At 36.8% G+C, this 13,566-nt stretch overlaps 1 protein-coding gene across 1 annotated transcript in view; it reads right to left on the bottom strand.

The window, feature by feature from the left end:
• The window catches only part of LOC589328 (phospholipid-transporting ATPase ABCA1), a 75,517-nt gene that overhangs the window by 28,309 nt on the left and 33,642 nt on the right, over positions 1-13,566 (bottom strand). Inside the window, exons 8-19 of the mRNA XM_030996815.1 lie at positions 13,124-13,154; positions 11,060-11,184; positions 8,045-8,242; positions 7,384-7,446; positions 6,798-7,062; positions 5,758-5,924; positions 4,782-4,859; positions 4,133-4,405; positions 3,250-3,343; positions 1,909-2,026; positions 1,131-1,307; positions 389-611 (exon numbers count right to left, since the gene is read on the bottom strand). Of these exons, the coding sequence (XP_030852675.1) occupies positions 389-611; positions 1,131-1,307; positions 1,909-2,026; positions 3,250-3,343; positions 4,133-4,405; positions 4,782-4,859; positions 5,758-5,924; positions 6,798-7,062; positions 7,384-7,446; positions 8,045-8,242; positions 11,060-11,184; positions 13,124-13,154 (1,812 nt within the window). The remainder of the gene's footprint in view (positions 1-388; positions 612-1,130; positions 1,308-1,908; positions 2,027-3,249; positions 3,344-4,132; positions 4,406-4,781; positions 4,860-5,757; positions 5,925-6,797; positions 7,063-7,383; positions 7,447-8,044; positions 8,243-11,059; positions 11,185-13,123; positions 13,155-13,566) is intronic.

The following is a 13,566-nucleotide window of genomic DNA, read 5'->3' as shown; positions in this document are numbered from 1 at the left end:
TCAGAATTCTCACCCCTTGTTATAATTATGAGGAGCAACATATCTGTTTAAAAAAGACAAACCAGGAAACAGGATCTTCACAATTTCATAACAACAAATATCATCATCATCATTATCACAATCTCCATCATCATCATCATCTTCATCACCACCATTATTATCATCATCATCATCATCATCATCATCATCACCATCACCACCCTCATGAACACCATTACCATCATCATCATCATCATCATCATGAACACCATTACCATCATCATCATCATCATCATCATCATCATCATCATCATCATCATCATCATCATCATCTTCTTCTTCACCATCACTATCGTTGTTGTCCTCCTCCTTCTCAACATCATCACCTTACATCCATCCCCATTCTCACCTTTAAAACCAGTACCAGGAGCACACAGCTGGTGAACATGACCAGGAAGCTATCGATGAGCCAGGCTAGCCAGTGAACCCCGTTGCTAAGCCCCATGACCTTCATGACCTCCTTCAGACGTCTCTCCTTCTCGTAGACGATGCCCTTGATGATCATCGCCACCGAGAAGATCCAGGAGATGATCATGAACAGAGGCAGAACTCCAGACAGTGATTGGACAAAACTGGAGTAAGGAAAGGAAGATAAGCATGATAATCCTTTAATTTCCCATGCTCTAAGGTGATGTAATGGATTTTGGTATAACAATGACCTTAATTTCATAATTAATGTCAATGCTTTTAATGTTTTATTTGCTTTGACATATCATTAATACAGCAAGGTGATTTACTTGGCATTTGTTGCACATCTGTTAAATATGGTAGCTTCAGATATGCTCGAGCAGAGTTCATCTCAGTTAAATCCATTCCAACTGCAATATTAAACAGTACCTGTCATCAAGTTTTTGACTGTTTATCTTTTCTTTTGTTTCCTTTAAAAACTACTGATAAGGAAAACCTTCATAAAGACATTTCTGGGGGTAATCTAAAAGCATTGGTCGTTGTTCCTTTAATACTGCTAAGTTTCTAATTTCTTGCTATTGTTACATTTATTGTTATTGTCATGCTTTGTGTTCCCTAAAGTTAAACCAATTACTAAATGAAAATAAATGATTGGCTACATGGAAAATTATACACATACTTACAGATCATTAATATAGCACGGATATGGGAACTGTTTGATGTACATCCCAGCTCCCAAGTCCTCTTTGCCGGTCATTACTTTAATGATAGCTTGCTCTAAGATGTCTTGGATGAAGATGAAACCGCTCTCAAAATATTTGCGATCTCTGATATTTTTCCTGGGTCCTGGAGTCCAATATCTGAAAGGAAATAAGCAAGTTATCATTTGATATGGTGTGTGCTCTCTTCGTTTCAGTCCAACTCATCAACCCATAGTGCACGGAACAATACTAATTAAACAAAATATAAAGAACACACATTTAGTGAAATAAGCAAAGGCCCCAAATAATCATTTAGGGATTATGAAGTTGATCATTACAATTTTGCATAAGGTATTTTTAAAGCTCATTTGGAATTTGTCATAGAAACTATTCAAACCACACTAAGTATCCCAAAAGGGTTCAGATTCACGTCTGTTGGACAATAAATGACACATAGTGCTATAACAATACAGCAATGAAGTTAAATTTGTCTATATTTCCTTTTGGGCTCTTGCAGCAAAAATCATGACTTCCCCTCAATATACATGTACATGTATATCAGTCTAAATTTCATAATCCATAGACATGTACATGTAGATACATGTAGTAGTACCAAAAGATCATATATATCACAAAATAGCAAATATCACCTAGGACAATATATTTACAAAAGCAGGGCATTAAATCAAATTAAATTTTCTTTGTCTGTATTTCCTTCTTGGGCTTTTGAAGAGGGAGGAACAGTTAAATTACTACTCACTGATCCGTGAGCTTGGTTGTGCTCTCACTAAAAGCCGAGTCCATGCGTATCTTGTAGTCTAGCAGAGGTGGAATGTAGGTACTCTCGGGATCAGGATCCACGTTGGTGAACACAATACCTGAAAACGGACAGAACATACAAAATGTCAAATACAATTAAATTAGCCCCCAAAACACAAACTTACATGTGTACATAAACCTTTCAGTACAGATTATAGTAATACCAAGGCCTCATATTATAAAGAGTCATGATTTATCTTAAGTCTAATCAATACATGATGAGCCGTAGACTTACACTCAATATCAACCTTGCGATCAAGGTTACGATTTCAGTTACAATCGCTAGACTTTTAATAAAAGTACATTTATATTCATTGTCTCCCCTCTCCCTAGAGACATACATCGTCCTTGTTTTCATGAAGTGACGGTAGTGAGGAAACTGTCTTTTTCCATTAGGATCTGATGTCTTTTCATTTCAATATACTTTTATAGTCAAAGACTGTTATCATAAAAAAAACAAAAAAAAACATGATGTAATTCAGTGAGAATCACTTTTCAATTTAGAAAAGAACCTTCAGAATTAAAATTCATACTACATGTACTAGGTAATACAAAGTGATGTATATACACAGCTGAAGTATCTGGATGGAACTTAAACTTTATTGACAAATTCAGGTAAGTGAACTTCCAAGCTTCAAAAGACTGTTATGTAATATAACAAGGACATTGGTTATCCAAAAAGGGGTTCTTTTTGTTATCATGAACAAAGGGATCTGCTTTGGTCAAGGTGCCCATTTTAAGAAACAAGAGGTTTAATCAATAAACCTACCAGCTGTTTGGGATTAGGTGAGGTGTAAAAAGCTTCTCTACTATACGTGTATCCTTTTGGGATTAGGTGAGGTGTAAAATGCTTCTCTTAATGTAAAGAAAAGGAAGTCTAATCTCTATTAACGTACAATGTAGGAGCCTGACTTCCTTTCCTTTGTGTGGTAAAAGCTTGAACATCTCATCCTTAATCAATGGAGTTATCTTCAGAGGAAAGCTCTCACTAACATATAAATAGCTGCTTTGCAATAAGAAAAACATTACGATCTATCTTTTTTGGAATATAACGGACTAAATTCATACAAATGGCTGAAAATAATATTCTCAAAAACCCAATAATTTAAAAATCTTTCTCACCACTGTATGTAATCTAAGGTACATGTAATCAGGAAGATATAAATCTAAAAGCATCACTTCCAAAATATATGAATTCACAATGAACCTCAAGAAAGAACTCTCCCACAGTCCACACTGAGTGGAATCCATTTAAAAGTAAAGAGTACAAAGCACGACTTACCAGCCCAAAATGTGTAGTTTTCTATATGGACCTTGGCATCATCAACGAGATCCATTTCATTCTTGTAAGGACGGAATCGGTCTAGCTCAAAGCACTATGGAAACATAATAAAAGAGAGTAAATTAATCAATGTTGATTCAAATTAAATACTTCCATCTATTGAATTTAAACATACTAGTTACATGTACTACAAATCACAGAAATACGCACAGAAATGAATGTATCAATCATTTTTATTCCATTTTTTTTCTTTATAATAATAATAATACATAACATTTATTAGGCGCTTAATACTGATGTTTCTAAGCGCACAGTGTTCTGATTAAGAGAAGACTATAACCCGTAGAATATAGTTAGACATGGGATGACAAAGTCCACTATATACAGAATGAAGGGTTATCCTACATTACATTTCAATGAACATAAACAGAGTACACTGTATAGATGCGTCTGCTTCCACCAAAAGTACTTTGCTATTCAGGTTGAATTATCCTCCAATGCGATATATGTGCTGGAAACCTTGATTGCCATACTGTTTGGAGTGTATATGTTCCATGCACATTATGCATGCGATAAAAGTTGGCAGAGGAACACCACTGCATGTTCCATTAATGGGCTAAAGCAGGCAAAGAGTTAAAGAAAGAGATAATGTAAATAAAGTCAAACCTGCTTCAGTGACCACTGGTCTACAAAGACCACCTGTCTACAGAGACCACATTTTTTTGTTTCCCTTGAAAAAGGTTTCTCATTGAAACATGTACTGTACTAAACGAACCTGTACATAAGACCACCTGCTTATAAAGACCACTTTTCTTGTTTCCCTTGGGTGGTCTTTATAGACAGGTTTCACTGTAGCTGTAAGACAATGCATTAGAACACTCACATTAAGAACACTAAGAGTTGTATTGGCCAAACTGTCCATGGCATCCAGGAGGTTCAGAATATCCTGGGTGTCGTTCCCAAACAAGTCTGGTAGGTAGGAGTTATTCCGGAGCACAGGGGGTATTGTGGGCGGAATGGGGGGTAAGGTTACACCCCCTGGAAGACTGGTGACTGGAAGGAGATCGGAGGGGTTGTCAGGGAAAGGGGAAAGGCCCTGACTGGAGCGGTTCAAACAGGTCGCCATGGTACGCAGATCCTGATTTTCAACGAATGCCTGGTTAAATGACAAAAACAGAAAGACATAACATTTTTGTTTCTTGATCTTGTATGTTCATGTCACTTGTAGATGGCAGTTGAGTTTTATGTCCAATATCTTTTTTGTCTTTTTGTCAGCTGACTTTTCTTAAAAATTCATCCTGACTAATTAAAAGATATTACCAAAGATACAAATTATGAAAAACTATTTGTGTTCATTGTGTATTAGGTAAAATGATGTCAATTTTTCGATGATACACTGTACCTACATCAGTTTATAGAAAGCTTAAGATAGATTCTTGCTTTGGTTTACATAAATATTCTACACAACCAAAAGATCATTTTATCTGATTGGTGGACTGTTTTCCTTAACTTAAAGAACAAAATATACTCACTCTGATGCAAGGTGATACTTGCATCCATTTCTCAGCTAAATCCTTCATGTCCCTCAGACTATTGAACATCTCATCAGCCTGTAGAGAGATCATAACAGGAGATGTGTTTACAAAAAAAGGATTTCTAGAACTAGATCTACAGAACATCTTACAATATAAAATACACAAGTTTAAAGCCCCTCTGCACTAGTTTGGCATAGAGGGATTATACCTCCCTGCAAGGTCACTGGCAGGTGGTTATCTCATCAAATCAGCTCTCAATTAACATAAGAAAAGGGGCATCATGGGGGACCAACGGTCACCGATTACATTGTTTGCTATATAGAGGGCGCAAGTAACTATAAGTATTGCAGTAGGGCTTTAAAGTAACAACAACAGTTATAACAGTATGTGCCATGTTGAGAGCAATGAGGAGGCGAGTTGGCTCAGTCTGTAAAGCATCTCCCTGACAAACCATGAAGATCGTGGCTTTGAAGCCACTCCAGGCGAATAGCTGAAGCCTGTGTTGTATGTTAATGAGCCCCTCTTGTTTCATAGACACAGGCTAGGTTACAGTGGAAATCACTGTCCCTCAGATAGGACGTTAAATAGAAGCCCAGTGTAGAGGAGAGTCACCACTTTTGCACGTCCAGAATCCACTGCACTATTTGTACAAAAGTGTGAGGGGGGGGGGGGGTGGTGTGGGACCAGGTGTAGTGGTTCACCTGCACATCTGCAATTAGTTATACCTAGAGGACAGACCCGGTGGTTACAGTGATTCATTTTATTTTTCCACCCCTAGCCACAGGTGACGCAAAATACTTAACAATAATAATAATATTAATAGTTAAGTAAATCTGTGCCCCTTGGGCAAACTAAGATATATTCAATCGGTCTGATGAAATAAAAGCAAATCAGGTCCACTGGTTGCTTTAATACTCAGGAGTATACACTTAAGAAATATCCAACATATTCATAAATTCTGTTCTAGCAATACCTCTTTCATGATCTGTCTGGTGGCGGTGGTGTTAGGTGTATAGAAGATGTATCCTTGTATGATGGGTAAGAAGAGCGATAGGACGTACTGCGTTTGTTTGGTACTCTGTGATCCCGACTGCAGAATGTCCACAAGCCAAGGGCACCGCTCTGTGCCTGGAATAGTACCTGGAAATGAAAAGGGAGAAATTCAGAATTTGTAAGTCAAAATTTTTCAGAACACTTGTATAGTTAGAGACAATATTTGCGAGATGCACATGAATATGGTTTAAAAAAGAACACTGATATTTTATGTATCTGAAATTGTCTTCATATGTCTTTAAAGCCTATTTGCACTAGTTTGGCCAGGAGGGATTAGACCTCCCTGCGTGGTCACTGGCAGGTGGTTATCTCATTAATTCAGCTCTCAATTAACATAAGAAAAAGGGGATCATGAGGGACCAACAAGTACCGCTTAGGCATTGTTGGCTATATAAAGAGCGCAAGTATCTACAAGTAGTGCATTCCCGCATTAAAGCACAGCCCGTAATTCTGTCGGGTAGTTTGACTGACATTTGTAATGAATGATGAGAATCTGCTTTCATGTACACTAGGGTGTACATTTTTACATTCAAGTACGACTGACAATCATGTACAACTGATAATGAGCCTCCATGTTGGGGTTTGGCTACCTGAAGATATTTAGACCATTTTGACAACTTTTTTCTTCTACAAGAGGATATTTTTTAACTCAATATCATAATTTGGTATGAATATGCTTTGGACAGTACTGATAGATGTTTTAATGTGACCTGCATGCTCTTATTTTTCGTTCATGAATTGCACAATTATCTCTGGAAAGTGAAATATTATGCAGTAATTTGTGAGGAGACATTTATTATACTATACTGTGCCAAAGTATGTATTTATTGAAAGGTGCCCACTGTATTTGATTTGATAGTAATGTCAGTATGCTCTTTATACTGACCAAAAAATATCATCACTTTACTGACATCTCATCACTTTACTGAGTTGGAGACAATATTTGTGACATGTACATACTATTATTATTATCTCCATCTCCACCACTCAGTGGAGGGAATGTTGGGTTGTCTCCAGGTTCCACTGGTTCGACGGGCTCTATCGGCTCCACTGGTTCTTCTGGTTCCCCTGCTGCGGGGGGCTGCTGGTCATCTCCTCCTAAGCTGGGCAACCCGCCGAGGGTCAGGAAGGGCAGGTCTCCGCAGATCAGCTGACCGGTGTCGTTGCTCTTCAGGATATCCTCAATCTCGGAGGTCAGGTTCCTGAAGCTCTCCAGCTCTTGGATCTGAAATGGTTTGGAAAATTTTAAGATTACTTGAATACTATTGTTGTTTGGTCAGAAAAGTGATACATTGGTCATTGCTATAGAGCTAGAGACCAAGTTATGTCAGATGTCCTCCACTTGAGACAACCCTGCCATAAAGTAGCCAACGCCCCTGTGATCTCGTCAAGATAATTGTCCGTAATCTTAAATCTTAAGTAGAAAGACATTATTAAGATCATGATTGAAAATAGTGAGTGGCGTCGAAGAGTGAACTCCCATCTTGGCTGCAGCCATCGTATGATTTCAAACTCGCAAATTACTGAAAACTTGATTATATCCTACCTCTTGCATGATTTGCTTGATATCGTCATAGACATTAGGTGGGACATCTGAATTGTTCCTGGCCTGAAAATCATAAAGAAAACAGGTTAAATATTTCAACAGAAATAATTCTCTATTCCCTGCACCTTAGGAGATCAATTCTGAGTTGCCATATGTAAAACATTTGATATTATCACTTGTATGATCATTATCACCATCATGAGGACAAAGTAAGGTAATTCTTTTTAAGTGACTCGGTTAAGTTGCCTCAGATTTTGAAACAAAATCCTGGATTTAGCTCATGCTGCAATCATTATTATAAACCTTTAGGTTTGCCAGGAATCTCATGACTTTTACAAGCCGATCGCCTGTCTGATTATCAAAATATTTAAGATTGGAAATACAAATCAATTTTTTTTCTAACGGTTTTTATAACACTACAGTCGTTTGGGGGAAAATGAGTATATGGTAAAACCGGTCACTCAAAAGTTTTGAAGCACTTCATGATCATTTTGAAGCACAATTTTTTTAGGGCTTCAATATTACACCATATCACAGACACTGATAACATTTAGGGCCATGCATCTCAGATTTAGCATTGTTAAACAATGCCTTTAAACAAAATATAGAGAAGATATGGAAGAACTTAGAAGATAGAAATAGACATTATCAAAGAACTCACCCAGTCAATGAACTTCTGTTTATCCAAGGACTGCCAGAGATCCTTTGAGAATTCATCCAGTTGGCTACTCGTTAGGTTACAAAGGGTCCTGCTGATATCATCAAGATCACCAGGGTTCTGAGGCTGGATGATCTGACCTAGAGCAGTCTCGTTGCACACAGTGTCATGCATGCCACTACCTTGTAACAACAGTTGAAGCTGGAGTAGGAGAATCAATAGAGAAATTTAATGTTTCACACTTCATGTATTCATCTATATATTTCATTTATTACACAATAATTCAGAGAAAGCTGGTCAGTGATTTTATGTTGTTGAAATCACTACTACCTTTGGCATGACATAACTCTTCTGAAGTCTTTGACGCTGTTCACAAAACAACCAGAGTGTAATAAAGGAGTACCTAGTGAGGGAAAACAAATTATTGAATGATTTTACATTCAGTATATCAGGTAAATTTGCAGTAATATGTAGGCTCCTTGAGCACCATTTGGTTGGTATGGGCCCGTTGCACAAAACTTACCATTGATGGTAACTTTGCCATCAATGGTAACTAAGTGAAGAAAAAAAGGAAAAAATAGGAAAGAAGAAGAGTGAAAAGAAGAAGAAGAGTGAAAAGAAGATAGAAAGAGATGAGGTGCACAGAATCATGATCATCACCTGTGAGGGGTACATTTTTATGTCTTCCATTAATTTCTCACAACTCAACTGACTTGTTTGCTGTAAGTGCTTGTTTTTTTGAAAACATGCACATAAAAGAATTTTAATGAATACATTCTTGTTTGCATTTGGTCTCAAAGTCCGATCTTTGGCCAAACAGACTCGAAAATATAAGCACAGGACTGAAATGAAACTTGGTTGCTAAGTACACATTAAGTTAGAAGCTGATTTACACCAATGCAAATATAGTGAACTTTACCTTAACATTTCTTAGACAAACAACGTGTACATGTTAAAAAAAACATATGCTTTAGCACTAATACAGTACATACATGTACTCTACATGAACATAATACAAGCCATTGCTTCTAGTATTATTCATCACTACATACAGTGTATTTCACCATTCCTCTAGCCTACATGTATGTATAATCAAATGTTTTTTTGATAATCATAGTAAATTTAACATTGTAACATGGAGTCGTCTACTATATGGCACCATGTTTTTAAAAAGATGGTAATCTCAAGTTTATCAATCTAGTAACTACTGTTAGAGACATGGTATTACCCATTAAAATTTTATAGACTTTGGTTGTTTACTTTAAAGGGTGTGCTACAATGTACAAGTATTCAGCATGATTATAGTTTCATTATCGTACTGATGATAAAATGTTCTCTCATACTGTATATACAGAGATTAAATGAGAAAAAAAGTGACAGAGAGAGAAGAGAGAGAAGAGAGAGAGTGAGAGAGGAAAAAAGATAGAGAAAGGAGAGAAAGAGAGGTAGATTGAGAGAAGAGAGATTAATAGAGGGGGAAAAAAGATAGATAGGGGAGAAAGAGAGATAGATTGAGGAAAAGAGAATAAGAGAGGTGAAGAAAGATAGAGAAAGGGCAGAAAGGTAGACAGATTGAGGGAAGAGAGAATATGAGAGAATAAGAGAGAGGAAGAAAGATAGAGAAAGGGCAGAAAGGTAGACAGATTGAGGGAAGAGAGAATAAGAGAGAGGAAGAAAGATAGAGAAAGGGCAGAAAGGTAGACAGATTGAGGGAAGAGAGAATATGAGAGAATAAGAGAGAGGAAGAAAGATAGAGAAAGGGCAGAAAGGTAGACAGATTGAGGGAAGAGAGAATATGAGAGAATAAGAGAGAGGAAGAAAGATAGAGAAAGGGCAGAAAGGTAGACAGATTGAGGGAAGAGAGAATATGAGAGAATAAGAGAGAGGAAGAAAGATAGAGAAAGGGCAGAAAGGTAGACAGATTGAGGGAAGAGAGAATATGAGAGAATAAGAGAGAGGAAGAAAGATAGAGAAAGGGCAGAAAGGTAGACAGATTGAGGGAAGAGAGAATATGAGAGAATAAGAGAGAGGAAGAAAGAATAAGAGAGAGGAAGAAAGATAAAAAAATAGGGAGAAAGAGAGACAGATTGAGAATGAGAAAGATCGCAGATCGAGATCGATCAGGGGGGCGGGGGAGGGGAGGGCTTACGAGAGAGATAAAGACATGTTGATGAGAGAGGAATGGATAACAGAGGAAAGGAACAGGCCAATCAATATGGAATGAGATAAACAGAGTCAACAAGAATGAGACATAAAAGTGATGTGTCATCAAATCGTTGCCACCTAGTAAAAACACAGCGTAAAGAGGATTCTTTGCTCAACATCCCGGCCCAAATTTCAGTATTTGCCTACACAATCATCCTGGATAACACTTGTTGACTTTGTCTAACGGATTACTGCGCTTATCATGTTTCATACAGAGAGGGTGAGAATATGACAAACAATGTTTGATGTTGTCTCAGTTCAAACACAGTTTGGAAACATTAAACTGAATCATAAAAATGTAAAATAAAATTGGCATGACACCACTGCGATTATCCATAGTGGCTAATCAGGAAGTTGGAAATTATGGAAAAGTTTCCCTTTGATATTGCTCATTTATACATAAAGCATTCCCCAGATACACTGTAACAGAGAAAAGTAGTATTTCTTTCAAACCCAGAATCTAAATATTGTGTATTAAATAGTCCTCAGTACCATTCATCCTCTCCTGCAATATTTCTTCTTAAACTCATCCCTCCTCTCAGGAGGGAGAGAGCCTATTTTTCTGTTGGGGGTAGATAAAGATCTTTTATACATAAAACATTTTTCATCCTCTCTCTTTCTAAGTTGCTTTCTCTCACACACACTTCTATCTCTCCCTCTCTCTCTCTCTCTCTCTCACCCTCTATCTCTCTCTCTCTCTCCCTCTCCCTCTTTATCTTTCTCATGCTCATAGATCTCTATCCACACACACACATGCACCTCTCTTTCTCCATTCATCCATCTATTTTTCTCTTTATTTCTGACGAGGCTTACCTCTCTAGGATTAATAGGTGTATTCATGAGTTCCTCTGTCACATTAGGATCAATCCCAAGGTCGGTCTTTAAAAGTTCCTCAAAAGCTGCAGGGTCCGTCAAAATGTCTGACAGCGTGACTGAACCTACAAAGTTGGAAGAAAAAAAAGATAAAAGAAAAAAGAAAGAAAATAAAAATGCACACATTTCATTCAGAATCAAAGATTATGGTACAAGTGTACTACAGTGAGTGACAATCACAGTTGGTAACTATGTATTAGTTTTAGGCATTTCAAGCTTTCACCAAATTTTATCAAGACGTTTATTTTCAACAAGAAAATCTTATATAAAGTGTGACATTTTAGGATCAAGAGCCTTTTAAAAGTGCATGTACAGTTTAGATGTATGAAAAATTAAAGTCTATTGGCAGCATTCACTGACCTAATAAAAGGCATGCTCTAGTAGAAATCAAATATTCATTGATGAATTATACAGTGGAGATGTGCAGTGCATATATTGTACATCTATAATGGTTTGATATCTTCAAATGGAAAAGCCTCACTGCAAGTCATACCCATGGGCATCATTTGACTGCTCTGTGCCTTCAAGATGCATGCATTCAAGCAAGACAACTTGTGCTCCAATTCCCTCAACAACAAAAAATCATATTTGTAAGAAATACTTCACTCAGGGTTGACTCCTAGCATGTTTGGCATGGCAACCAAACTGTTGAATAGGTCATTGTTCGTAATGTAACCAAATTTAATGCATACGTCTTTGAGAAGTGCCTCGATACAAACTCATTCGCCTGTTACAAATAATTGTGTTTCAATAGTGAGAATGCGGTTTGTAAATAGTATTTGTTGCTAGGTAGGTCAAACATAATGGACTGCCCTACTTAACAACATATAAAATATGCAGTTTGCACTCTGACTATTGTAATACAACTACTCTTAATAGGTGAATGAGTAATATGTATTGAGGCACTTCACAAAGACGTAGGCACTTCACAAAGACGTACGCATTCAATTTGGTTACATTATGAATATGGCCCATTGCAAAGCTCATTTTGGGTCACAACAGCTCCTTTCACCAATTGCTAGTGCCTTACACCAACCTTTAATAAATGACTGTACAGTAAATGTATATGTACAATGTAATCAGTCAATTCATTGAGTAAGGATGTCGAATGTTGCACTCTCTCACAATGAATAGCTAATTCAGGGACACACTGACCATGTACATGTCACTAGTGGATTGGGGGGGGGGGGGGGGACTAAAATGCCTATGCCCTCCCCCTTTTGAAACCCAAGTGGCATATCTTAAGCACTTAACACTAAGAATGGTACCCTTATTTTAAAAGTAATGAATTAAAGGAAACCAAAACCTTCATACTAAGTTACTTTGATTGTAAAGTTTAAGATATTTTAAAAATATCAGTGAAAGTTTGAACAAAATCGGGCAAGGAATAAGGAAGTAAGAGCTTTTTGAAATGACTAGTCACTAGAGGGCGGTATTCAATTTGATGACATTATCTGTGGACAACTCTCCATGCCTTTTGTACATCAAATTTCATGTTTTTCCTTCTTTCTTGTGATTGAGATAATGTACTCCCCCGAAAGCAAGATATAGAATGCAAAATGATATTCTACTTCACATGTTATGAAGTCGGATCAAGAACACAAATAAATACGAAGAAAACAAAAAAATTGTGAAATTTTATGTACAAAAGGCATGGAGAGTTGTTCACAGATGATGTCATCAAATTGAATACCGCCCTCTAGTGACTAGTCATTTAAAAAAGCTCTTACTTCCTTATTCCTTGCCCGATTTTGTTCAAATTTTCACTGATGTTATTCAAATCTTTTAAACTTTACAATAAAAGTAACTTAGTATGAAGGTTTTGGTTTCCTTTAAGATTTTTGATTTGATTTAATAGAATTTAAATTTCATTCTGCTTATCACAATAAAATCCATGAACCGTGCCCTACACAGTGTACATGTGCATTTAAGAGTACTAGTAATTTTGCAAAGGACATTCTAACAAGTAAGGGAAAATAAGGAGATAAATGCAGCGTTTCTTACCTGATGTTGTGCTATCTGAAGCAGAACCAGCCTGTATGTGAGCAAGAAGAGAAAGATAACTACATCAATACCTGCATACAAACTTTTGCATGAATGGATTTTTTTATGAATAGACTTACAGATAATCTAGAATTCTGGTTAGGTTAATTCTGGTAAGTACTGCAAAAGTATTTTTAGAAAAACTGGCTTAAATTGATTCCGACTTGTTTTGTTACATGTATGTATGCGGTGAATGGGTTGTTTGAATAAACAAATTATAAACAAACTAATGAACACTTTCTGAAAATAACATTTATTGAAAAGCAAAACTTTCCTTGAAATACAAAAACTTGTGCATGTGTTTGGGACCATTACTTGAAGATCATTTTTCTATTCTTTATTTGGTCATCAACCAGCTATTACCGGTACACACAGTTTCTGCCCAAACTATTGACACGAAACAT

This window comes from Strongylocentrotus purpuratus, unplaced genomic scaffold (assembly GCF_000002235.5).
Source record: "Strongylocentrotus purpuratus isolate Spur 01 unplaced genomic scaffold, Spur_5.0 spur5_scaffold_3, whole genome shotgun sequence".
Lineage (NCBI taxonomy): Eukaryota > Metazoa > Echinodermata > Echinoidea > Camarodonta > Strongylocentrotidae > Strongylocentrotus > Strongylocentrotus purpuratus.
This window is presented reverse-complemented; position numbering and strand designations above follow the sequence as displayed.